The sequence below is a fragment of the Centroberyx affinis genome, unplaced genomic scaffold (assembly GCF_046629955.1).
Source record: "Centroberyx affinis isolate AG114_WGS23_722 - 3 ecotype Tasmania unplaced genomic scaffold, CSIRO-AGI_Caff_v1 ptg002837l_1, whole genome shotgun sequence".
NCBI lineage: Eukaryota > Metazoa > Chordata > Actinopteri > Beryciformes > Berycidae > Centroberyx > Centroberyx affinis.
In genome coordinates this window covers 125,859-153,100 of record NW_027280979.1, presented here as the reverse complement: position 1 = coordinate 153,100, position 27,242 = coordinate 125,859, and the positions used below count along the sequence as shown (strand labels likewise).

Genomic DNA, 27,242 nt, shown 5'->3' with positions numbered 1-27,242 from the left:
TAAATATCATGAACTGGTCACTAGGATTAGACCGATATATCCGGCTGATATTGGCCTTTTATTAAATATCAGATATCAGCCAGTCAGTGTTGTCCTCTGACCACCGATACAGAAAAACAGACAGATTTAAATCTTAATCTAAAGTTAGTAATGTTTCCCAGAGTTTCCCCTACCATTGTATAGGTGTGTCGCTCTGCCTGGAGAATTTCATCATTGTGGGTTTCAGTGGAGAGTTTTAGTGTCCCATGATTGTCTAAATGCTGTTTTCAGAGGCTTTTCCAAATTTAAAGACACTGAGTAGCGGCAATCGGCAGCATCAGTGCAAAAATTTTGGTGTCGGAATCAGCTTTCAGTCAAACCCTCATTGTGACAAGCATCCTTAGTTTCATATTGCATTTCCTTGAAGCCAAAATGCCACGAAAATCTTCAAAACACCCCCGCCCACCTCCCATCGCCCCCCATGTTTCAGTGTTTTTTTTCCTCACCCATCCGTTGTTGGCGCGTGGGACAGTTCGTCTTCACGTGAGGCTTCAGATAGGAACATGTGTTTTTTTTGTTTTTTTTCTGCTCACACATCATCCCTACAGTAACGCTGCCGAGGGCGGAATGCAGAGTATTTTCCTGGGGGGGGGCGGTGTGACGTAGGAAGGGATCTGACTTGTTTTGACCCCGCGTGGGGGGGGGGTTTGGCTTGTATGACCCCCCCCGGCTCTCCTCAGCTCTGCATTAGGGATTCACCACTGCAACACCGCTTATTCACTGCTGATGCTGATTCTGAATACCAAGCTTTGGTATATCTGCCCCAATCTGATCCATTATTTTTTTTCTGAACATTAAAGTGATTTTTGAAGTTTGGAAGTAGCTTGGGTTGTGTGTAGGGCTGGGCGATAATTCAATATTATCGTTTATCGTCTTTCAGTGGAATCATATCGTGATGATATGAAGATATTTTGATATCATGACACATTTCTGCCGTCTAAATTGATGATGACAAGCAAATTTTACTTAAAAACTCTGATAAAATGAGGTATGGTAGGAATATTATTTGAATATTTCTGTTTTGTTTGACATCACACCTAACATTACCATTCGGTTCAATGAGATGAACATTCATTTGATTATTTAACATGATTTTGCATACATGAACCATATCGTGATATATATTGATATCGAGAAAAATCCTTATGATTATCGTGATATTGATTTCAACCATATCGCCCAGCCCTAGTTGTGTGTGATATAAACCCAAAATTGACGATTCTCTATTAGCCTATCTGTTCCTCCGGTTCGTATGGATAAATAAATCGCTTTCTTTATGATTATTAAACCTTTCAGTTTGAGCAAGTGTAACACCACTTGTTCAAGCTGAAAGGTTTAATAAAATAAAGAAAGCGATTCACTCAACCACAATTCAGCAGAATGTTTTTTTTATTTATATTGTCAGAATCTCCTTTGTCGGCGTTCCTTTTTAATGTGCTAGAAGTGTGATTTTCAGACTGTTCCTCCATACAGTGGCAGTGAATGGATCAGATTTTTAATCTCCTCTACTGGAGCAACAGATTTTGGGGTTTTATCATGGAGGAAGAAACACAACCCAAGATAAAAAAGCTGTGGTCATGTGGTTTTTAAAGTGATGTTGAACTATCAGCGATGAAGTCTAAAAATATCAGTGTCACTATCTGACTTCAAAAACCCATATTGGTTGAACCTTATTACACACGTTATGCCAATATTTTTTCAGTCAACAATGCAGCTGTTTTGGCATGACATTAGCAATTTATTTGAAATTACCAACGTAAAATAGGCTTTTACCTTTTGTTACCACAGCAGAGTGCCTCTGTGGTGTTTAAAGGAATAGTTCACCCAAAAATGAAAATTCTGTCATCATCTCCTCACCCTCATGCCAAATGAAACACAGGTGAAGCCTTCTCCAAAACAACTGAAGTCAATGGGGACCTGTTCTTTAGAGTTCCAAAACAAAAACAGCCAAACAATCACACTGTGAATAGAAAGACCTATACACCATTATTTGTTGCAAATCAATCAGCTGTAGTTCAGATTTGCACTAAATGATGGTGTAAATATACTGTAGGTCTTTTTGGAACTCTGAAGAACTGGTCCCCACTGACTTCTGTTGTTTTGGAGAAGGCTGCTATGGTGTTGTGCTGCAGCCTCCCTGTGTGTTATATGGACAAACTTCACCTGTGTTTCAACTGGCATGAGGGGGAGGAGATGATGACAGAATTTTCATTTTTGGGTGAACTACTCCTTTAATGAATTCTTGTACCCATTTTAAAGAGACTGGGACATTTCTGGTCCCAAGCAGCGTTCCCAAATTGGTCTTTTCAACAAAGACGACTTTGCCGTGCTCAGGATGCAGACTGCCCATGCCTCCCTGAAACAAGCCGATGATTAAAAAAAAAAAAGAAAAGAAAAACGTTGACAGTGTGTCCGACCGCGGTCGCCACGCTCTCACCACAGCAGCTCTAACTCCATCTCTTCCTCCGCAGGCGCAGATTGGCAGCATCATGGTTTGGGGCCGCGGCGCCCTCGTGACCCTCCACATTTCCTGGAATGAGCGGGAACGTGAGCCTTGAAAGCCACACCATGGGACGCCTGTAGTAAACCCCCCCCCCACCACCACCGCCACCACCACTACCCCGTCCCATCAGCAGGAGTCAGAAACACAGAGCAGAGAGAGACACAAACAAACCAAAATAAAGGATAAACTCAGAAGACGACTCCCAAATCTCTGCCTCGGATCTGTCTTTATCTATTTAGGTCAGCCAACTAGGGAGGGATCTTAGGAGGGCGTGGGGGAGTGAGCGCCTGTGTGTGTGTGTGTTGTGTGAGTGTGTGTGTGTGTGTGTGGTTTTTAGAGTAGGTGCCTACCCTGGGCGCTGAGGCCATGAGGCCCAAGACTTTCCCCGCTGCCCCGTACATGGGCAACACGCGCCAGAGGCTGCAGGAGATCAAGGAGGGCCTGAAGCAGCCGGCCAAGCTGGTGAGCCAGGCGCTGCACGGGGGCAGTTCGCGGGCCGAGGGGGGGCGCGGGGCCGACTGCAAGGGGGGCAAGGACACGGCCGGCCGGCAGCAGCAGCTCCGCCCCCCGCAGAAGTTCAACAACTACCAGAGCGCCCTGCGGGAGATCCGCAAGTCCCTCATGCCCTTCGCCAACGAGTCGGGCCCGTCCTCCGGGTCAGGACATCCCGCCGGCGCCGGGGAGGTCAACCGACAGATGCTGCAGGAGCTGGTGAACGCCGGCTGTGACCAGGTGAGAGAGAGAGAGAGAGAGAGAGAGAGAGAGAGTGTCTGTGTGTGTGTGTGTGTGTGTGTGTTAGAGTGAATAATATGGGCTTGTGTCTAGGCAGTTTCCTGTGTGAATGTATGGTCCTGCGTGGGTGGGTGTGAATAATTTGGAGGTGTGTGTGTGTTTATGGGGGGTGTTCCATGTGTGAATGTCTGGTCTTGTGTGTGTGTGTGAGACAGAGAGAGAGTGATCCACACAGAGAGAGAGAGTTTTAAAAGAGAGAGAGGGAGAGATCCATATGAGAAGGCAGAGTGAAAGAGAGAGAAAAAGCTTCAGAGAGAGAGGGAATGTGTATTCATAAATGAGTGTGTGAACCTTTTTGTGTGTGTGTGTGTGTGTGTGTGTGTGTGTGTGTGTGTGTTCTGAGACAGATGATTAATTATAGTATTAGTCAGTGTTGCAATCTTACCTCATTTGAAATCCTGGACTGCTTTGGCAAGATAGGTCACTGTCTTGCCAATAAAGCATATTTGAATTTGAATTTGAGTGGGAGAGAGAGAGAGAGAGAGCCTCACCAGAAGAGAGAGAGAGGGAATTTGTGGTAGTGTGTATTCATAAATGAACGTGTGAACCTGTGTGTGTGTGTGTGTTCGGTGTAGTCGTTGTGAAACCTCTTCGCTCAGATGGATGAAACTGGTCCGGCTTTTGCTCTCTGCCCCCAGCGCCTGGCATAACACACAAGGAATTTCTTTAATGAAGGCAGAGAGTGCCATACGCTCTCATATGCTGCAAATACAATACAGGCCTTCTCTGCCAAGCGCACGGTGCTGCGGTTACGTAACGCCGGCCCGAGCGCTGAAATGTTGAAATATCAGGCGGATTTCACAACCGGCCCGTTTCTTCTCTCCCTCGCGTTTTTTTCTCCCTCCGGCCACCCGGGGGATGAGCGCGCCGTCAGGACATAGGAAGAGCGAGAGGGGAGAAAGAGTGTGTCGGGACTGTCTCAGCTCACGCACTCACCTTCAATCACTAAGATAATCATGTGAACGCTGTTAATCCAGGGGTCAATTCATTTCCGCTGACTTGGAAGGGAATTGACCCACAGCATTACAAATTCTGTTTTCCGACCTCTCTGAATTTCCTTCCCATTTCTAACTGAGGGGAAGTTTTGAAAACGACATCGGCAAGGAACAAATTTTGAGAAACTGCTTTTATTGCGTCTGATGCTGCCAATCATGAAAGCATGTTAGCAGACTCCACTGACCATAATTCATTGCTAAACCTCAGCGGTAAACGTCAGGTTTTGGTGTCAGTCCCTCAGAATCAAAGAGCGAGGGGCTTCTTTCTAGAGCCGCCGTTTTGCACCAGGAGACGTTCAACAATCATACAGGGAGAAATCCATCGTAGAAGAGGAGAGAGACCAGTTTCTCCACCCACAGGAGCAGGAGAGAGACCAGAATGCACTGCAGCACCAAGACATGTTGAGTTTTTTTTGAGTAAGGGACACGGCCATGATCATAGACACACTCCAATGTTCACAAACGAGTTGACTACCTGTCTATATTTATATGCTCCTAGGCCCACTTTTGACTGAGAACAACAAGTTCACGCCCCCCTTCTGTAGGGGTTGTCGAAAGGCATTCTAGGAAATATAGGAAACCACTAACTGAAGTAGAAGTAGACGAGGCAGGTAGAGGGAAAGCGGTTAACCAAAAAATTCACAATACACACAATACACTTCATCACAAAAGATCTCCTGGAATGCACTGAACATCACAGCCTGGTGAGATCTAACTGGGTAGATTTTCCCCTTAAAGGAATAGTTCACCCAAAAATGAAAATTCTGTCATCATCTACTCACCCTCATGCCAAATGAAACACAGGTGAAATTTGTTAGTCCATATAACACACAGGGAGGCTGCCAGCACAACTTGGTAGCAGCCTTCTCCAAAACAACTGAAGTCAATGGGGACCTGTTCTTTAGAGTTCCAAAACAAAAACAGCCAAACAATCACACTGTGAATAGAAAGACCTATACACCATTATTTGTTGCAAATCAATCAGCTGTAGTTCAGATTTGCACTAAATGATGGTGTAAATATACTGTAGGTCTTTTTGGAACTCTGAAGAACTGGTCCCCACTGACTTCAGTTGTTTTGGAGAAGGCTGCTATGGAGTTGTGCTGCAGCCTCCCTGTGTGTTATATGGACAAACTTCACCTGTGTTTCAACTGGCATGAGGGTGAGGAGATGATGACAGAATTTTCATTTTTGGCTGAACTATTCCTTTAAAGGCTGCTGGTCCTCTCAGATGCGGAGCGGCAGGTTTTGAAACGCGGGTCCGGGTTAGTTTTGGCACAGCAGCGGTTAAAGGCTGGAGGACCGGCCCTGTGACGGGGCTCGGCATGTGAAGAATGCTCCGCTCAAGCCCGTGCACAGCACTACCAAGAAGCCCTCCTCGCTGCAGTGGAGCTGGAGGCCGCCGCTGCGGGGAGAGGCTGGAGCCGGGCCAAGTCCGCTTCACCTCGTCACAGGCGGGCTTGTTGTCGGCCGGGGCGTTAGCTGATAGAGGGCCTTCCCTCTTCATCTGGTTTCCTCCCTTACATTCCTGACTGGCCGTGTGCTGCGTTGGCGGGTCAGGACCGGGCCAGGAAACCAAACTTTTTCATCCAGCGGGCACAGTGGCTGGTGTGCTCCGTATTATCGTTTATTGTCTTTCAGTGGAATCGTGTCGTGATGATATGCCGATTTCGGGATGCCATGACGAGGGCTGGGCGATATGGACAAAATCAAATATCACAATATTTTTGACCAAATACCTTGGTAACGATATTGCGACAATATTGTAGGGATGACTATTGGTGCTTTCACAAAATATTTACACAATGAGATTTTTGATAAATAATCATCAGTAATGTGGATATAATGACTAAGTGGGTAAAGGCAAATAATAGAACAGCTAGAACAGTCTGGTAAGTTCAGAAAATGACATCACTTTACTGTAATGCAGCCTTTAAAACCAGGAAAAGACAACACTTATGCCATATCACGATATTACCATATCCAAAATCTAAGACGATATCTAGTCTCATATCACGATATCGCTATAATATCGATATATTGCCCAGCCCTAGCCATGACGCACAATTCTGTTGTCTAAACTGATGAGAACTAGGGATGGGCATGAGTACTCGAGTACTCGACTTGGACGACAGTATTTGTTCAAAGGTTCAACGGCTAACCCTAAGTATATAATAAATATGAACGTAAATTGACCCTGTTCTATATTAAAAGTTTACACTTTTTGGACGGGACTGCTAGCAAATATGATAGATCTGCGCACACATCGTTACAGGCTCTAACGTTACAGCCTGTAACATGCCTAGTCGCAAAATTCTGTCATTTAAATATTGTTAACTTTTTAATAGATTTTTCTTATTTAAGTTAACTTTGAATTTATGGTCTAATAGGCTAATTGAAGCCTGGTTGTTCAATAAATGAATTTCAGATTGCACTTGTTTTCTGTTGTTGGCCAATTTACATAATGTGAAAGCATTAGATAGTAATAGATATTCTTACAGGCCTATAGCCTACGAAATTAACTGTTTAGCATTAGCCAAACTTTGGTTCCGCTTGTGAGACCCCTACCCGCATTTTCGCTTGGGTGTTCATTTTGGACCATATTCTTACGTTAGTTTTTTTTTTGCGAGTACTCGCGTACTCTATAATAATTTAATGTGAGTACTCGAAGATTGAAATTACTTAAAATGCCCATCCCTAATGAGAACGAGCAAATTTACCATAACATTACCATGCGGTTCAATGGGATCAACATTAATTATTTAACGTGAATTTGCATACGTGAGTCATATCGTGATGTATATCGATATCAGGGAAAAAATCCTTATGATTATCGTGATATGGATTTTTTTTTACCATATCGCCCAGCCCTTGTTCTCCATAATTCACTAGCCACTTGTGCCGTTGTACCAGTTTTTTTTCCAAGTAATGTGATACTTTTCTCTCTTAGTTTTTTTGGGAGGCCGGTGGGATTGTTAATTTGGGGTGACATGGCCCTTTACTCCCCAATTGAACTGAAGAAAGGATAGCTGTAGTGGGTCGTTATGCAGAATTCCTCTCAGTATCCAAAATTCCCAGCAGCCAAGCACCAAATGCCAGTAAAATTAGTCTTTTGATGGATAAATCAATAAGGTAACTTTTTGAGACGAAAACATTTGAAAGCCTCTGTTATATACACAGTCTTTGGTCTTTGCCTGGTCTCAAGCTTTCTGATTGTCTGACCATGAGCCAATCAAATCATAGCAAAACAGTAGCTCCATATCAAACAGGCTCCTGATTGGCTGCCTGTTACGCTGCTCTACACAAAGCAGTAGCGTCTAAACTTCTGTTTCTTTCTGCTGCCTGGATGGTGAACTAGCCTAACGTTAGCTGAAAGTTAATGTTATTCCCATAGGGTTAGGGTTAGGTTTAAATTAATTTATATAATTTATAATTTATTTATTCACACAGTACCTGATTCTATACATGAAATGGCATTGAAAACAGGTGGTGTGACAAATGTCTCAGAAAAATCTCTCTAAAAATCACTGTGGGCAGGAAAGTTTTAATTCCGGCCACTGATTTCCACTTCAGATGGAAATGGAGATGGATTGGATTCAATAAAAAAAACCCATCAGACATGACAGAAGAAACTGTGCAAGGCTTCAGTTCATTGTACAGTGGGAGCCGCTGACCTCCATCTCTGCCACCATTGTGATCAGACCGGGCCAGCGCCGGCCGTCAATACAAACAGGAAGTGTCCATTCAATGGCAGCAGGGTGGAACAGTTCCTCCTGCGGCCGGAGCCTCTCCGCCCAGAATGTCGCCTCTCCGCCCGCTTTCTGCTTCCGAGTCTCTGCTGCGGCCTTTCTGTCTGTGTGTGTCCTTGTAGATCTGTGTGTGTGTGTGTGTGTGTGTGTGTGTGTGTTCCTTCCTTCCGGTTTCTTTCTTGTTTGTGTTTTTTTGTCTTTTTCTTTTGTTCATTAGTTGTTGTTTGTGTCTTTCTTTCCTTTCCTTTCTTTTGCTTTTTCACGCTTTCACGCACTCTGTGTTGGGGTGTGTTTTTGTTTATATATTTGTTCCCATTGTATCTGCTCTACTAAACACAATTGGACTTAATGTCCCTTAACAATTCATTTCCTAATGTCCTTTTTCATACACTGCTCATTTATAGCCATGTTCAATCAGAAACCTTTGTCTCTTTATTTTGGTTTTTAAATTGGTCTTAAATTCAATTTCAGGTTGCATTAAAAAGTCTTAAATTTGGTGTTTTGAAACCTGAGATAACCCAGAGAACCCAGATCCCCTGGTGTGTGTGTGTGTGTGTGTGTGTGTGTGTGTGCGCGCATTTGTGTGTGTGTGTAAGTATGCGTGTGCTTTCAATCTTGACATTGTTAGTATGCGTATGGGTGGGTGCTATCGTCTGTCCTAAGCCTGTTGCCGTGTGTGTGGTGTGTGTGTGTGGTGTGTATGTGTGTGTGTCTTTACACACCTCTTGACCCTGTCAACCCCCCTCCCACACACACACAAATACACACACTAAGGTATGTGTGCAGCTAAGACGCAGTTAACAGCCCATTACTGCCATCTAACCTCTGACTGACTGTCTCTCAGCTCTTTACATCCTGCTCTGCTGTGACACACATCGCCGCCGCAGGATCCCTCTTTCATTTCTTTCACCCCCCCCCACCCCCCCATGAGACAGCCCCAGGTCCGGTCCTTCAGCCCGATTCTTATCAGCTCGCCTCCTCCCCCTCCTCCTCCTCCTCGCCTCTCTCCTTCTTCTCCAGCCACAAATTACAGAGCGATGTGGCCCGTTACATAATCACCTTTTTTTTTTTTTAAGGGAGGAAATGTTTTGGAGGAGGGAGGAGGGGGAGGAGGGAAGGAGGGCACTCTTGGCTTTTTCCTTCCCCACCTTCCTCCCTCCTCATCCACACAGTCTCTCCACTGTACGGGACGAGCTGCGGCGGCTCGGCTCGGCCCGGCTCGGCCCGGCCCGGCCCGGCCCGCTCAGGAATCTCACGCACGCTAAGCATATTAAAAGCCTCCGAGGTGTGAGCGAGCAAACATGGCGGCCTTTATGTAACGACGAGGCCGACAGGACGTGACTCGGAGGTGCTGTGTGTGTGTGTGTGTGTTCAGGGTTGGTATGTTGGGACATATGACAAGGCATTCCTCAGCGTATTCTGTAATGCTTCATTAATACGGTCGAACCTTGCCTACGCATCACCGCACGCTTATTCTTTAAGTGAAGATGGGGCTGTCTGTGGTTTTATGGCCCTGTGTGTGTGTGTGTGTGTGTGTGTGTGTGTGTGGGGATGATGGATGGACGTCCCTCTCGGCATGTCCATCTGTCCGCTCTCTGCTCTCTAAAGGTCTTCCATATGGCTTTGATTTGCAGGGTCCCAAACTGGAATGTGTTTCAGAATTGGGTCAAAGAGACTAACTAATATCAAAAAACACTCTCTTTCCGTCTCTCTCTCTCTCTCTCTCTCTCTCTCTCTCTCTCTCTCTCTCTCTCTCTCTCTCTCTCTCTCTCTCCCCCTCCCTCCCTCTCTTTTTCTGTTTCTCTCTCTTTTTCTGTCCCTCTCTTTTTTGTACACACTTTCTCTCAGCGTAGAGTCTCTCAGTGAACTTCCAGCAGAGGTGCTGTTTACTGTCACCCTCGTGCAAGGAGTGTGTGTTTGTGTGTGTGTGTATCTCTGCCTGTGTTTGTGCTCGTCCTGTCAGTGCTGTCACAGTGGTGTGTGTGTGTGTGTCTGTGTGTGTGTGTGTGTGTGTGTGTGGAGTTTGTACACTTGTGATTATGCGTTTGGGATAACTCGGAGGCTTGCGGCCCGTAACCATTATGACAAGGGTGCAAATGTGGCTTGGATATTTTCGACTGGAAGCCACATAAGTCAGAGAGAAGACAAACAAAGTAGAGTGAGGGAACGCGTGAATGAAAGAGAGAGAGAGAGGGAGGGAGAGAAAGACAGAGAGAGACGGACAGACGGGAGAGAGAATATCCAGATTTCCAAATAGCTTGAATTCCTGCTTCCTGGGCTGTGGAATGTGGGGAAGGAACATCTGTCGCCATGACAGCCGGGGTCACCAGGCCCGTCTCCACCCAGAGCACACACACACACACACACACACACACACACACACACACAGGCACACACACTGTACGAGAGAGGGAGTGACGGAGAATAAAAGGGAGAGAGACAGTTAAAAGCATACTTGGTTTTGAATGGTTGTGTGACTTTAATGTTAGTATAGATACTGGTGGTTATGTACTGTATTACTGTATAGTACATGTTTTAAAACCAAATTATTAATATTATTATTAGAGATATTGGCGATTATGTGCTACTCTATATTGCAGAAGAGAAAATGAAACTTTATTGATCCCCGTGGGGAAATGAGGTCATTGCAGAAGCAAAGTAATCAGCAGGGAGGAAAAAGCCAAATGATGTAAGATGTAAGCACAATCCTATTTGGATGAATGAGCAATAAAAACAGTAAAAATAATAAAAACAAAGCAATAAAATAGAATATGAATGTGGGATAACAGCTTCAACATGTTAGGTGGGGAAGGAGTACGGGTTACTTACAAAACTTACATGATTTATAGGCAAATAATTAATCATCTCAGTATGGTTTGAATCTATAAACTGCTGTTTGTGGGTTTGGAAAATAAACGAGAGAGAGAAAGAGAGAGACCTACACAAGGAGAGAGAGGGCTTTAAAGAGAGAGAGAGAGGTCTTTAGAGAGAGAGGGCGAGACCTACACAAGGAGAGAGAGTCCTACACAAGGAGAGAGGGCTTTAAAGAGAGAGAGAGAGAGGTCAGGAGAGAGGGCTTTAAAGAGAGAGAGACCTACACAAGGATAGGGCTTTAAAGAGAAAGATCTACACAAGGAGAGAGGGCTTTGAAGAGAGAGAGAGAGAGGTCTTTAGAGAGCGAGGGAGAGACCTACACAGGGAGAGAGAGTCCTACACAAGGAGAGAGGGCTTTAAAGAGAGACCTACGCAAGGAGAGAGAGGGCTTTAAAGAGAGAGAGAGAGAGAGACCTACACAAGGAGAGGGAGGGCTTTAAAGAGAGAGAGAGAGACCTACACAAGGAGAGAGAGGGCTTTAAAGAGAGAGAGAGACCTACACGGGGATAGGGCTTTAAAGAGAGAGAGACCTACACAAGGATAGGGCTTTAAAGAGAGAGAGAGAGACCTACACAAGGATAGGGCTTTAAAGAGAGAGAGACCTACACAAGGAGAGAGAGAGAGAGACCTACTAGAGCAGGGAGAGTGAGCGAGGTAGAGAAATTTAGCCAGAGAGAGACAGAATGTGACACTACCAGGCAGCCAGCACTCTCTGCTGGCTACGCAGGAATCTAACACACACACACAGTTTATACTCCGTTTCCTCTGTGTGTGTGTGTGTGTGTGTGTGTGTGTGTGTGTGTGTGGTGCCCATCAGAGTGCGTGAGGCCGTCTATATAAATATAAATACGTTGCTGGCTGCAGCGTGCGTGCCTGCTTTCGTCCCGTCTCAGTCGATGTAAACCCACTGCATCCGCACATTCACCTCTCTCTCACACACACACACACACACACACACACACACACACACACACACACACACACACACACAGTCCAGAAGGCGTAGAATGTGTGCGGCCCTGGCGTTTCCGGGCGGTGCCCTCGCTCTGTTTTTAAACCCATTCCTGTTGGATCTAGTTTCCTCGCGGCACAGGGAAGCACCCAGTCTGTCTCAGAAACTGCGGGCAGAACGGACACAAAATGGCCCCGCGAGGATGAAGCCTCTCTCCCCTCTCTCCTCCGCTCCTATCTCCCTCCTTTGTTTTACACGATCATCCTCGGGTCACAGGAATATTTTGTTGCAGCTGTTGTCGGGATGCTGCGGCTCTGACCTTTGACCTCTGTACTAGATAAGATCAGATCGGAAAAACTTTGAATGACCATTTGTTTTGCAGCTTAAAAACAGTTACTGCAGACAATAGTTATGTCAACATTCAACACCATTTATATCACATGGGAGAAGTGGAATCACCTGGTAAAATACAGGGTTCAAGAATTGAAGCACTAACCAAATCACTGTAAAGGGATTTTATTATTCCCTCATTGAGGCAATTTTGCAGATTAAAAACACATTTATATCACATAGGAGAAGTGGAATCGCCTATTAAAATACAATGTATACTGTACAATAATAATACAGCTTAGAGTTTCAGCTTTTCTGTTTTTATACTAAAACTATAACTATAACTGTGTGTGATATTGGGGATTCCAGAATTTACGCTCATCCTACTATTGTCCTCACTTTAAGTCACTCTGTAAGAACATCAGCTAAATGCCCAAAATGTAAAATGCCAAAAACAAATTTTATTCTGCCATTACAGTTACAACACATGCATGTATGTCATCTAAAACAGTGGTTCTCAACATGGGGTCCGGGGACCATCAGGGGTCCTTGAATGGGTTTTAGGGGGTCCCCAGCAAACTGATGAATTGTTAACACAATTAGAGAATGTAGAAGAATGACTATTTTGGTCATAGTTTCACTGTTAATCTCTACCTGCAATACAGACAGTTCATCATATCTAACAATAACAATATTCTCAGATTTGGGTCTGAGAAACAAAATCTCATTGAATGTGGGTCCATGGCCCTAATGTGGACTAAATTAGGGGTCCTTGATATGAAAAAGTTTGAGAATCACTGATCTAAAACTCTCTCAGTAAGCTATACTTTGTAGTTTAGCTCAGTGGGTAGAGTCAATTCAAGTTCAGTTTATTTATATATACGTTTATATATAAGTGTGATTTATATAGCCCTTCATCACAAACATGTCTCACAAGCTTACCTAGATCTGACTGATCAACAATCAATTACAGAACAAAATTATGTGATACAGTGTGCAAAATAAATAAAACACAAGGAAGTAAAACAAAGCACAAGACACAAAATAGGGACCAAAACTTCCGGGGTTGGGGGTTCACTATAAGGCTTTTTGGGGTAGGATAGGATGTATATGATTTGTATATGTATATATGATGTATGTGGGGTATATGATGGCATGTAAAACCCTTTGAGACTTGACTGTGATAAAAGGCTATAGAAATAAGCAAGACTAGATTAAAAACATCCACCACATGGCCTCCGTAACGCAGCAGCATGTCGTGTTAGTCCTCTCCCTGCCAGCGGGGGGCGAGCGGCCGGGGCCGGGGCCGGGGCCGGGGCCGGGGCCGGGGCCGGGGCCGGGGCCGGGGGCCGGGGCTGACATGTCTGCGCGGTGAGGTCATATGCCATTCAGGGGGATTTCCTCATCTAGGTGTGGGTCGCCTAGTTGGAGAGGGGAAAGACGCAGCGTGTTTATCTCCCATGCCTATTGGTTTGCATGTTCAGTGCTGAGAGAAAGACATGAATCAGTTCAGTTGGAGGCAGTTTTTCATCTTTATTGCCCCTGGTTTGCAGCCAGGGGTTTATTATAAGGACACATGTCAAATCAACACAACATACACAATGAATGCACAAAATACACTTTTGCTCTTTTCTTCCACCGATGAAGTGAATCCAGGTAAAAGCCATTATTGCTTACTGATTTCCCTTATTAAATCTATAATAATAATAATAATAATAATAATAATAATAATACTTTATTTATATAGCACTTGCGAAACAAATGTTACAGTGCTTCACACAAACAGATCAAAACAAAAGATGATAAAAGCAAAGTGAAGATAAAACCTAAAACCATAGTCACACCAAGTTCATCAGATAAAATGTCAGATATAAAAAGTTTACATTCAAATAAATCAATAAAAAGCAAATAGAGAGTAGAGTGATTATAAAAACACCTTCCATTGGAGTCACCCAGTATTCTGTTGCATTATTGCTGCTAACAGACACTTTGTTTTGGTTTGCGTTGTTGCCAAGAGCATGCATGCATCTTTATTTAAATCCTGGTTTCTCAAACTATGGATCAGAACCAAAATGGGTCATCAGTCTATTGCTGCAACACAGCATGTGTTAAGGAGCCTGGATCGCGAGCTGAGCAGCTTTTTAACATCTCCTGCTTTAAATTAACAAAGCGGCCAAAGGAATGATTGGCATTGTTTAATAAAAGGCAGTAAACTGGCAGGAATGCTCTGCAAGTTTCGCCCCCCCCCCCCCTCGCATTTTTTGCCGTGTCTCGATCATAAATTGCCCGGGCCGGGTCCTGAAGAGCTCGGGCCGGTGCGGTTTAACCCGCATTTTTCAGATACCTACATGCCTCCGGAGTTTTCCAGTGACCCACCTGTTGAGGCAGAAGTTTCCAGGCCCTGTTGGACGGGGAAGTCTCCTCACTGGCAGGGCCGAATACACAAGATGACATTTTACAAGATGAAAGGGAATATATAAGCCTGACACATAGCACTGCAAGGGTTAGTAGGCCTGTACTATAAACCTGAATGTAATAGAATAAACGTGAATAAAATAGACTACAGTGTTTTTTAGCGCCATTTTTTATTACCTTTTTTTTTTATCACTATGCAGAATAAATCAACTAAACTTGAATGGAATAAATCGAAACAGAAGAAAATACACTTGAATAGAATAAAATAAAAAGCATGAATAGACATGTCTTTACCAGTGTGATTTCAGTACTTGGTCTGAGGCTTTCTAAGGAACCTGATGTTGTTCATGTAATGTTTGTTAGCATCCTTACTCACCCTAACCCTATGCAGCTGTCTGTGTTAGCTATACAGCATACATGGATCACAAAATATTAGATGCATATTGCGCTATTATATGGGTTGATATCTAATTTATTTTATAGTAACCAAATCACCAGTCTATTTGAATGTAAACACTAGGCTATATGCTAAATTATTTTACAATATGCCACAAGAATCAATGTGTTTTTGTGTCTTGTTCAGTTTTCCCATTCACGCAAAGATAGTTGGAAAGCACACGGGCCCAAAAATGCAAACAAGAAGAATATGATTGAAGTAATTGTGTCCACGTGTCAAAAATGAACAGAGGTGGTTCATCTTCCAAAGTCAAGAACAAAATGCCACAAAGCATTCAGGTATCAATTTACACACAGCATGTTTCAACCTAGACAGGTCTTCTTCAGGCAGTGGACACAAAAACTTCAATATAAAGTGTTTTTTTTTTTTTTTTTGCATACAAGGAAGCCCTGCCCCTGTTTTTTCTTTTTCCCCCATTTAAAAATAATCGTACCCATCGCAAATAGTCATGTGAGCGCGTCCCGGCGTGTAGCTGTGGCTCAGGGGTGACGTTCCACTAAATTAAAGACCCTCCTCCTTCTGTTCTACCGCAGAATTCAGCGCAGAAGAACAACTATTGTTCCCATTTTTTTTTTCCTGGTTTGACCGTGTTGTGGTGTGTGGGCCGGTCTGTCAGCTGTGTGTTGTTGTGACGGGTGCAGGAAGTCACTGGTACCTGACCCCAACTGGAGAGGATGCAGGTGCATGGGCGCCTACTGGGCCAGAGTGTTTTTAACCCTCAGCCTTTGTGTGTGTGTGTGTGTGTGTGTGTGTGTGTGCGTGTGTTTTAAAGTTTGTTGCATGGAACCCTACTGTGTCCTGGGCCGGAGTTTCTCACCATCTCCGTTTGCGGTTGTGTGTGTGTGTGTGTGTGGTGTGTTTGTATGGTTGGTGTATGGACACCTACTGAGCCCATGTTTTTTTAGTTTTGTTTCGTTTTGTTTGCATGTATGTGTGTGGAGTTTCTCACCATCTCTTTTTGTGGTTGTGTGTGCGTGTGTGTGTGTGTGTGTGTGTGTGTGTGTGTGTGTGTGTGCCACAGGAGATGGCGGTGCGGGCGTTGAAGCAGACAGGAAGCAGGAACATCGAAGCGGCCTTGGAGTACATCAGTAAGATGGGTTACCTCGACCCGCGCAACGAGCTCATCGTCCGCGTCATCAAACAGACTTCACCAGGTACAAACACAACATGTTGTTATTGTTCATGATTTTACATTCAAACATCAGGAAACCAAGGCTCTCTTATATGTGTAAAAGTGTGTAAAAGGCCGTTATTGCTATGGCTACCTAACATGATTTGGAAAAAGCTGCCTTCATCAGGGAAATCTGACCCTGCATTTCTTTTCTTTAAAGCAGTCTGTCCTTGACTTGTCTTCAGTGAGAAGGTATTTTTGCAAGCAGTTTTGAAAAGTATTTACTGGAACATCAAGTAAAGACACACACTGCTATTTTCTTTCAACTTCAATGATATCACATATTCATTCATTCTGATTTGAAAGATCCTTGTGTAAAAAAAAAAAAAAGTACAGAGACTCTTGGGTTTATGATACACACACTATTTATGTGCTAATAATTGAACCAGTTCTGTTTTGCCATAGGAAATTAAATGACAGGACAAGCTCAGTATTAAAAGCGTTCTGATTCGTTGTCCTTTCAGGAAAAGGTGGCATGCCAAACTCAATGGACCACCGGCCGGTGCTGGAGGCCCCAGGCGAGGCGGGTGCCATGCCGCCGTACCACCAGATGGGGGCTCCCATGTACGAGGGGTCAGCGTACGGCCCAGAGGGGCCATACATGGGCGCTCCTCCCGTAATGAACTACATGATGACCCCCTCTGGTGCGGCACAGGGTCCCGCCATGGGAAACCCGATGGGTCGACCTCCCAGTATGGGCACCTATCCCCCGGCGATGGCCGGCCAGAGCAACCCGGGCGGTACCATGTACCCCCCCGGGGCGCAGCAGAAGGGCTATCCAGGCGGCATGGAGCAGCACGGGCCCATGATGAGCTACAGCGTCCCGGGCCAGCCTCTGCAGCTGCAGCCGCAGCCGCCGGGCGCCGTGCCCGGCCCCCACTACGACTACAGCCACGCCAGGCCGCACATGATGGAGCCCGCGGGCTACGGAGTCAAGAGGAGCGCCTCCTTCCAGAACAAGATGGCTCCGCCCCCCATGGCGCCCCCAGACAACTACGTAAACATGCAGGGGAAAGGGGCCATGGTCCAGAACGGGCCGGGAGGAGGAGGAGGAGGCTACCCTGCCAACCTGTACCTGCCCCCCCACTCCCACCCACGCCAGGCCAGCCCCACCTCCCACCAGGTCCACATGATGTCCCGCTCCCCCGGTGGGGCGGCCGGCATGGGGCCCGACTTCTCCGACCTTCCCCAGGGCCTGATGACGCCCAGCAGGGCCAGCCTCAACCTGGACCTGTACGAGCATCACTGGGCCGGGCCGCCGGGCCCCGAGGGAGCCCCCCCGGCCCGGCAGCCCCAGCCCCAGGGCCCCTTCAGGGGGGAGGTGCGTGTCCCCAGCAGGACCAACTCCTTCAACAACCGCTCCGCCGCCGGCGTCCGGCCCGCGATGGCCGCCCCCCCTACAGCGGGGAAACAGGATCCCTCCCTCGGCCCTCCGAACACTATCACCGCCGTGACGTCGCCGCCCATCCAGCAGCCGGTGAAGAGTATCCGGGTGATGCGGCCGGAGCCCAAGACGGCGGTGGGGCCGTGCCACCCGGGCTGGATGGCGGCCCAGGCTCAGGACACAGCGGAGCCGCTGGCCTACATGCCAGAGGAGCCCTACTCCCTGGAGCCCGCTCAGGAGCCACGCTGCCCTCCGCCTCCTTACCCCAAAACCCTGCTCATGTCCGGGACGGCCGGTGAGCCCGGGGCGCTGGAGGGAGCCGGGGCGATGTGCGGAGCTCAGGAGCTCAGCGGCCCCGCCTCCAGAAACGCACACGGCGGCAGCGGAGGGAGCGGGAAGGCGGAGGAGAGCCAGCAGGTGAAGGAGAAGACCAAGACGGGCAAGGGGGAGAAAACGGTGAAAGACAAGAAGCAGATCCAGACGTCGCCCGTCCCGGTGAGGAAGAACGGGCGCGACGAGGAGAAGAGGGAGTCACGCATCAAGAGCTACTCGCCTTTCGCCTTCAAGTTCTACATGGAGCAGCACATAGAGAACGTGATGAAGACCCACCAGCAGAAACTGAACCGCAGGCTGCAGCTGGAGCAAGAGATGTCCAAGGTGAGACGAGACATAACAGCACTCAGCTCGCCTTTATTTGTTAGCTGCTGAATCGTCTGAATAATCATCAGTAAGCAGCAGGGAGACTGTTCTGATGGTCACGCATTCAATCCCCACAAATCATGTGTCTCTCATTTTAAGTGGCCTAATATCTATTTAAAGAATTATTAGGGAAGCTGCTGCTTGATGATGCTATAAAAAAGTCATGAATGCTTTCCTGTAGTTTGCACCATTGCATTCATGAGCTGCTCCTGGGGGCTTTCTTCATCGCCTCAATTCAACTTTTTGTCCTCAGAAAGCCTCCTCAAATCACGCATTCAAAATGGGAGTAAACAGAGACACTTTTTGTCTCCATATATAGCTTTATACTTGATGAGAGTGAAAACAAGGGTTGTAAAGAGCAGTGATGGCCGAGAGGTTACCCATGCAGAGAGTTCTGCCTCAGGAGTTTGTTTTAGACAGCGAGACCTGTGTCTTGGAATGAGAAGTCAGCGAGTTCATAGTTGTGTTTGTGTGAGCTTGTCCTAAATCATTACTTTGGCCTCTGCCCTCTTGACCCTCTTGAAAGTGATTGAACGGCATTTTGAGAGGAGACAGAATTTGCCTCGGCTAGACAGTTAGGTAACAGAAAGACTTTAGTTCGACGATAAGGTCAGGGCGCCAAAGTTCAGGTCCTGCCACGCTTTTCAGGTCATAAATAATCAGAAATGAAAAACTGACTTGTTTTTGAGCCTGCTGTTGAAACGTTTATACCCTCGTAAGCCGGCGTTAACAGGATTTGTTTACTCACCTTCTCTCCTCTCTGTAACCCCGCCCCTTCCTGCCCAGGCCGGCCTATCGGAAGCAGAGCAGGAACAGATGAGGAAGATGCTCAATCAGAAAGAGTCCAACTACAACCGCCTGCGCCGCGCCAAAATGGACAAGTCCATGTTCGTGAAGATCAAGACGCTGGGCATCGGCGCCTTCGGTGAGGTGTGCCTGACGCGCAAGGTGGACACCGGCGCCCTGTACGCCATGAAGACGCTGCGCAAGAAGGACGTCCTCAACCGCAACCAGGTGATGATGATGATGGTGACGCTGTTGTGCATGAGGGGGAGAATAGTCGTGGATGCCATATGTCTCTAAAACGCATCAAGCACTTTCATTCATAAGACACAAGATAACATACATATTGTCGTACTTGTGTAACAGTATAAATACTGTGATGTGATAGGAGCTGCAGAGGATTTTTCCCAGGAAAGATCTACCTTACCCTTATAGAGAGCAGCGAAATGCACATTTATAGTACTTAAATTGATAATCCATGAGATTCTTGTTTTTTTTTATTTTGGCAGCACCTTTTGGGATAAGCGGTCCTTGCTTTGGTGTTTTTCACTCAGTGCAGATGCTCAGTGCCTGCAGCTTCTTATATTCCTTCTACCTTCTTATATTTATTCCAAACAAACCGCTGTTGTTGCTTCCATAAACACAAAATTTTGTTTTAATTTCATATTGATTTCTCATATGATAATATAATATGACAAAATAGTTATAGGTTGACAAAATAAGTGACAGTATCATAACGTGCACCCAGCACATTTTAAATCAAACCAGGACATGAGCCTGTCATTACACCTTTGCTATGTAGCGATTTAAATACAATGGGTAATTTCAGCCAAGCACTGTGATTAGCTGAAGAGACCAGACATGCTTTATTGTTTGCTTTGTTAAAGGAATAGTTCACCCAAAAATGAAAATTCTGTCCTCATGCCAGTTGAAACACAGGTGAAGTTTGTCCATATAACACACAGGGAGGCTGCAGCACAACTCCATAGCAGCCTTCTCCAAAACAACTGAAGTCAGTGGGGACCAGTTCTTCAGAGTTCCAACAAGACCTACAGTATATTTACACCATCATTTAGTGCAAATCTTAACTACAGCTGATCGATTTGCAACAAATAATGGTGTATAGGTCTTTCTATTCACAGTGTGATTGTTTGGCTGTTTTTGTTTTGGAACTCTAAAGAACAGGTCCCCATTGACTTCAGTTGTTTTGGAGAAGGCTGCTACCAAGTTGTGCTGCAACCTCCCTGTGTGTTATATGGACTAACACATTTCACCTGTGTTTCATTTGGCATGAGGGAGAGTAGATGATGACAGAATTTTCATTTTTGGGTGAACTATTCCTTTAAATCAAACCAGGACATGAGCCTGTCATTACACCTTTGCCATGTAGAGATTTAAATACAATGGGTAATTTCAGCCAAGCACTGTGATTAGTTGAAGAGACCGGACATGCTTTGCTTTGTTAACTCTTGTGGTAGCCGGGAAGTCAGTAAAGCACAAAACTAAACGAAAAGAGAAGAGAAGAGTGTGTGACTTGAATTTTTTTCATAGTGGAGTTTTTACAAAAGCCTCATGTCTGCGTTCATCCTATTGCGTGTTTATGAATACGATGGTGACTTGGCACGGCCAAACGGTGCCCTCCTAGATATTATTGCTGCATTCACAATTTGGCTGATATTACTTTATGTTGACAATGAGACGTTTGTAATAGAAACCAGTTCAAACGAGCTCTTGCTGTGGCCCAGGTGGCCCACGTGAAGGCGGAGCGAGACATCCTGGCGGAGGCGGACAACGAGTGGGTGGTGCGGCTCTACTACTCCTTCCAGGACCGCGACAGCCTCTACTTCGTCATGGACTACATCCCCGGGGGAGACATGATGAGCCTGCTCATCCGCATGGGCGTCTTCCCCGAGCCGCTGGCGCGCTTCTACGTGGCGGAGCTGACGCTGGCCATCGAGAGCGTCCACAAGATGGGCTTCATCCACCGCGACATCAAGCCCGACAACATCCTCATCGACCTGGACGGACACATCAAGCTGACCGACTTCGGCCTGTGCACCGGCTTCCGCTGGACGCACAACTCCAAGTACTACCAGAAAGGTGAGGCGGGCTGTGGAGGACGGTGTAGTGATGGCCACAAAATCATGCACACACACACACACACACACATAGGCAAAAATCGAACACAGTTTTACAGATATTCTGCGAGGATTAATCATATAGCGAATAAGGCTGGGTATTGGCAAGGACCTCACGATACGATACGTATCACAATACATGGGTCACGATACGATCGTATCACGATACATCGCGATACGATACATATCGCGATACATTGCAATACTCTACATAATTTACTGAAAATTTTAAAATAGAGCTGAAAATACAACTTGCTGTGTACCACCTGGGAAGTCTAATATGTACATCACATTATATTGATAACTCAGCGGACAAACTATTTAATTCAAAGGGATTTGAGGGAAATTTAAGGACATTTTTAATCCGTTTAAAACATGAATAATTTTTTTTAATGTATCGATAAGAGGGGCTGGAAAATCAATACAGTATTGTGGAAAAAAATATTGCAATACTCAGCTGTATCGATTGTTTTGCACAGCCCTACTAGTGAACACACACACATCTTAATTTAACTAGTTGCCGCTATTCTTACAGCAACAAAACACATCATACTAGGACTATGTGTGATACATATAATGTAGTATACACAAGGATGTTTTGCAGATTTTTAATTATAGTAATAATACATTTTATTTGAAATGCACTTGCACAGTCAATCCAGGTTTTATCAGGATTACTCTTACTATCAGACATTATTCTCACTCATTTCTAATAAATATTAATATTTTCCTGATTTATTTTCCCCACTAATTTATTTTTTTTAAGTTTGTGCTTTATTTATCACCCTCCTATTATTTGATCATGTTGTTTTCACAAACCATAGGCTTGTCCAGGCAAAATTGATTGAGCTTGCATTAGGGCTGAACAATTAATCAAAATTTTATCGAAATCGCATTATGGCCTACTGCAATTTTCAAATCACAGGAGGCGCAATATTTATTAAAGGCGAAATGTGTGTCAAAATACCATTTTAAATGAAATATTGTGGTGCTGCAGAGATGTCCTGGCCTACACATCATATTCTACAGACTTAAGAAAACATCTTTGTTTGGTACAGATCCCTGCAGAAATCACACCATAATCATTTTAATCCGTTTTTCAATGAAAATGAGAATAATGATGTAAAAATGATGAGCTTGCATGCACTTTTTCAGCATCGCCCTGCTTCAGATTCTTACAGTTAGACACATAACACAGCTGTGGCTTCATTGGAGCAGTCGGGGCTTGCTCCAGTGCCTTGCTCATGGGCACCGCAGCAGTAGTTGTTGAGAGAAGGGAGAGTGTTACTCATCGTGTTTGGAGTCTCACCTGTTGCCCCCCCCCCCCCCCCCCCCCCTCGTCTCCAGGGAGCCACGTCAGGCAGGACAGCATGGAGCCCAGTGACTTCTGGGACGACGTGTCCAACTGCCGCTGCGGCGACCGGCTGATGACCCTGGAGCAGCGCGCCACCCGGCAGCACCAGCGCTGCCTGGCTCACTCCCTGGTGGGGACGCCCAACTACATCGCCCCCGAGGTGCTGCTGCGCAAAGGTGGGTGGGACAGAGACCGAGGAGAAGACCGATACTGCTGCACAGAGTCCAAAATGACCTGGCTCAGCTAACCCTAAACACCGTTACCTGCCAACAATTATTTTTAACCAACCGAAATGATTAATAGACATTAATAGAAATTTTTAGAAAGTTTTCAGTGCTATTTTGTAAGGCTGGGTATTGGCAAGGACCTCACAATACGATACGTATCACGATACATGGGTCACGATACGATTGTATCACGATACATTGCGATACGATACATATTGAGATACATTGCAATACTCTACATAATTTACTGAAAATGTAAAAATTGAGCTGAAAATACAACTTGCTGTGTACCACCTGGGTAGTCTAATATGTACATCACATATTGATAACTCAGCAGACAAATTGAGTCAAAACTATTTATTTCAAAGGGATTTGAGGGAAATTTAAGGACATTTTAAATCCATTTTAAACATGAATAATTTTTTTTAATATATCGATACAAGGGGCTGGAAAATCAATACAGTATCATGGAAAAAAATATTGCAATACTCAGCTGTATCGATTTTTTTTGCACAGCCCTACTATTTTGTGTGTAAAATCAGGGAGTGAAACATTAATTTTACGAGCAGAGTTAGCATTTTAAAATACAAACTTGTTTACTCACTTAGACAGTAGATCTTTTTCTTTTGGTCTTAATCTTTTTCTTTTTGGTAGCCTCACAGCTGCTGTGTCGCTACATGGGAATAACATTAAGTTTCTACTTGTTTTAGGCTAGTTTGATACAGAGACATATTGCTTAACCTTAATTAATTTATCCAACAAAGAAAACTTTTACTACTATTTGGCACTTATTAATTTTATTTTATTTTTTATTTACATTTTTTTTAGTTGACACTTGCATCCAGCATGACGTGGAATAAATGTAAAAAAAAAAAAAAGTAGACTAAGCTTCAGTTCTTATATCATTGAAATTAAGAGTAGACAGTAGTAAGCAATGCAAGGGTGAAATTTACATGCACACAAATATTAAATATTCCTGTTTCCCCTGAATGCTCATGTCTGATAGATGTGTTGTAGAGTATTTTTTGTGTGTATGTGTGTGAAGATGCATCCCTCTGTGCCTCATTCATATATTCTCCATGTCTTCCTTCCTCCGGTCCGAGCCATACAGACTAATCTAAACATGTCTGCCCTTGGGTCTTGTGCTGTGTGCAGGTTACACCCAGCTGTGTGACTGGTGGAGCGTGGGAGTGATCCTGTTCGAGATGCTGGTGGGACAGCCGCCCTTCCTGGCCCCGACGCCCACTGAGACTCAGATCAAGGTCAGTAATAACAGAAGAATGTCTCTACTTTGAATTAATTTATTGGATGATGAATGAATGAAACAGCCGAGAATCCCACAAGCCAGATGCAGGGAGGCACACAACTGACTAAGTAAAGGAACACACACATCATCAGCTCCCAGGTGTGAATATGTTTCCTCCTTTAGTTCAGTCGGTTTGTCCAGGTGAGATCACTGACCTTTGAACTCTGCTGGCACCAAATATCGACACCGAGAGTCTCAGTTCTCTTAACAAGAGAACTGTGGTGCGGTCCTTTAATCCAACCAACTACAGGAAACCACCCCAAAACACAAAGGATTATGGGTAGCAGGAGACAGATGCGGTTCCTCATGTTTAGAAAGCCTAAAAAGTCTGGACTGATGCTCATATTAAGATATTTCTTTATGTGTTCTTAACTGGTATGACACCACAGAAGAAGAGAAGAGACAAGTCCATCATGCTGAGATAAAGTTACACGAACTGGAATTGGATTTGTTATGACCCCCCCCATACACACACACACACACACACACACACACCACCACCACCCACCTCATCCTGCTGTCAAAATCTCTAACCTGCAGGATGACAGGTCACCAAAACTCTGTCTGGTAAACAAGCTGCTTGTGAGTCATGTGACTTTTGTCTACAAGTCCTGGTTCACTTGTAATTGGACAGTGTGAAACTAAGCAAACCAAATACAAAAATGCAACTAAGTAAAATTTTTCCACTCTGGTTCAGACCAAAGAAAACAAACTGTAGGTGTGATCGCTCTCTTACAGTGTGAATGTGAGCCAAGGCTTAGCTGAAAAATAATGACCAGATAACATTTATATCTGCCATCACTGTACTTGCTCCAGAGAGGTGGGACCAAGTCATTTTTTTTGCAAGTCACAAGTAAGTCTCAAGTCTTTGCACTCAAGTCCCAAGTCAAGTCCCAAGTCAAGACAGGCAAGTCCCAAGTCAAGTCCCAAGTCAAGACTGACAAGTCCCAAGTCAAGTCCCAAGTCCTAAACTTTGAGTTTCGAGTCCTAAACAAGTCATAATGCACTCTTCACCAAATGTAATGCCATTTTAACAACAGAGTAATAATATATTAAATTTACACAACTCATGAATGTTTTTTTAGAAGCTGATTTGTCATCTCGTTTCGGGTGAACATCAAAGTACGAGTAGGGGAGGGAACCCGCAACATTACGTTAATATATTAGCCTCGAGTTACCGTTTTTTGTGCAGCTTCAAATGTCGGACGAAGTTGGAAGTTGTTGCATCTCCGTCTGTAATCTTCGACCCGCACGTTTTGCATACTGCAATTCATTTTTGGTTGACCGCCGCGTAGTTTTTGTACACGAACGAAATTATCTTTGGTATCATTTTTTCCAACTGGTGCTCAGTAACGTAACGTTAGTTCTTCATGGTTCTCTCCTGCAACTTGATTGGATGCTGTCAGATTGGTTCAAACAAAGTGGATCTGGGAAATGAAGTGTCGACTTGCTGAATGAATAGCGTTAACGTTAGAAGATTCAGGAAATGAAGGGAAATGAATTGATTCGTGGCACATTTTTTAAATACCATACTTTTTAATCTTTGGGTTTGGGGGAAGGTATCAAGTCTTTTCAAGTCAAAAGGCTCAAGTCCAAGTGAAGTCACGAGTCATTGGTGTTAAAGTCGAGTTGCAAGTCTTTTTTGATTTTGTCAAGTCGAGTCTAAAGTCATCAAATTTGTGACTCGAGTCCAAGTCACGTGACTCGAGTCCACGCCTCTGACTTGCTGTAACCTGATGTCCGGTGCCTCTCTCTCCCCTCCACAGGTCATCAACTGGGAGAGCACCCTGCAGGTCCCCCCCCAGGTGAAGCTGAGCCCCGAGGCCGTCGACATCATCGGCCGCCTCTGCTGCTCCGCCGAGGAGCGGCTGGGGGGCAACGGCGCCGGCGAGATCAAGGCCCACCCCTTCTTCGACCAGATGGACTTCTCCAGCAACCTGCGGCAGCAGCCGGCCCCCTACCGGCCCAAGATCGCCCACCCCATGGACACGTCCAACTTCGACCCGGTGGAGGAGGAGGGCGGGCCGGGGGCGTGGAGCGACAGCGGGGACAGCACCCGGGCCTGGGACACGCTCTGCTCGCCGCACGGCAAGCACCCCGAGCACGCCTTCTACGAGTTCACCTTCCGCAGGTTCTTCGACGACAACGGCTGCCCCTTCCGCTACCCCAAGCCCCCCGAGGCCGGCCAGGCCCCGCCCGGCGGCGCGGGCCCCGGGGTGGAGGAGGGGGAGCGGGAGGAGGAAGAGGAGGAGGAGGAAGACGACGACGAAGAGGAGGAGGAGGAGGAGGAGGAGCAGGGGGAGGGGTGTGAGCCGGTGTACGTCTAGACCCGCAGACTGACGGTGGGCGTCTCTCTCTCTCCTCCGATCAACGCTCATCACCCGGCTCCCTGCCACTGCTCTTCCTGGGTGTGTGTGTGTGTGTCTGTGTGTATGTGTGTGTATGTGTGTGTGTGTGTGTGTGTGTGTGTGTGTGTGTGTGCTTTAGAGAGCAGGATGAACTAAACACCTGTTTGATGATTCAGAAACCACCGTGTGGAATCTACAGCGAGTCCAAAAAAGACAACAAAACGAAACTCCCCTGATGTGGGACCAAGAAACAACATGCTGCGTGAGGCACGGGGCACGGGTCAAGGGTCAAAGGTCAAAGTGCGTGCGGTTGTGACAACAGACTGAGAAATCCCAAAACAGGTCAAGGGAGCAGATAGTTTGTCGTTGGAAATGTTCCGGCGGTTCGTCTCTCGTCCTTTGCCATTCCTTCCACCACCGGGTCTTACGGACGACCGAAACGCCGCCACTCCCTTTTTTTTTTTGACACAGGAAGTCCGCGGAGCCGCTTCCTGTCCCTACCTGAGCTGCTTTACACTCGGGAGACCCGTCGGGACGCGGCGGTGTGAGGAGCGGAGGAGAACCGGTTTACGGCCTTCGCGAGCGGCGGAGGGAACTCACGGCTCGAGCGCAGAGGGGACTGAACAGATGTTAACGCCTCTTTCACAGCTGTTTGCGAAATAAGCTACGGAACACGCCCACACACACACACACACACACACTTGTATTCAGTATAGTGCCATCATG

At 45.7% G+C, this 27,242-nt stretch overlaps 1 protein-coding gene across 1 annotated transcript in view; it reads left to right on the top strand.

Annotated features, from left to right (window-relative positions):
• Positions 1 to 26,495, top strand: part of lats2 (large tumor suppressor kinase 2) — a 31,495-nt gene extending 5,000 nt beyond the window's left edge. The window contains exons 2-9 of the mRNA XM_071536163.1: positions 2,511 to 3,274; positions 16,128 to 16,260; positions 16,742 to 18,318; positions 19,147 to 19,374; positions 20,889 to 21,243; positions 22,629 to 22,811; positions 24,018 to 24,124; positions 25,935 to 26,495. Of these exons, the coding sequence (XP_071392264.1) occupies positions 2,909 to 3,274; positions 16,128 to 16,260; positions 16,742 to 18,318; positions 19,147 to 19,374; positions 20,889 to 21,243; positions 22,629 to 22,811; positions 24,018 to 24,124; positions 25,935 to 26,495 (3,510 nt within the window). The 5' untranslated portion in view covers positions 2,511 to 2,908. The remainder of the gene's footprint in view (positions 1 to 2,510; positions 3,275 to 16,127; positions 16,261 to 16,741; positions 18,319 to 19,146; positions 19,375 to 20,888; positions 21,244 to 22,628; positions 22,812 to 24,017; positions 24,125 to 25,934) is intronic.
• Positions 26,496 to 27,242: the final 747 nt, after the last annotated feature.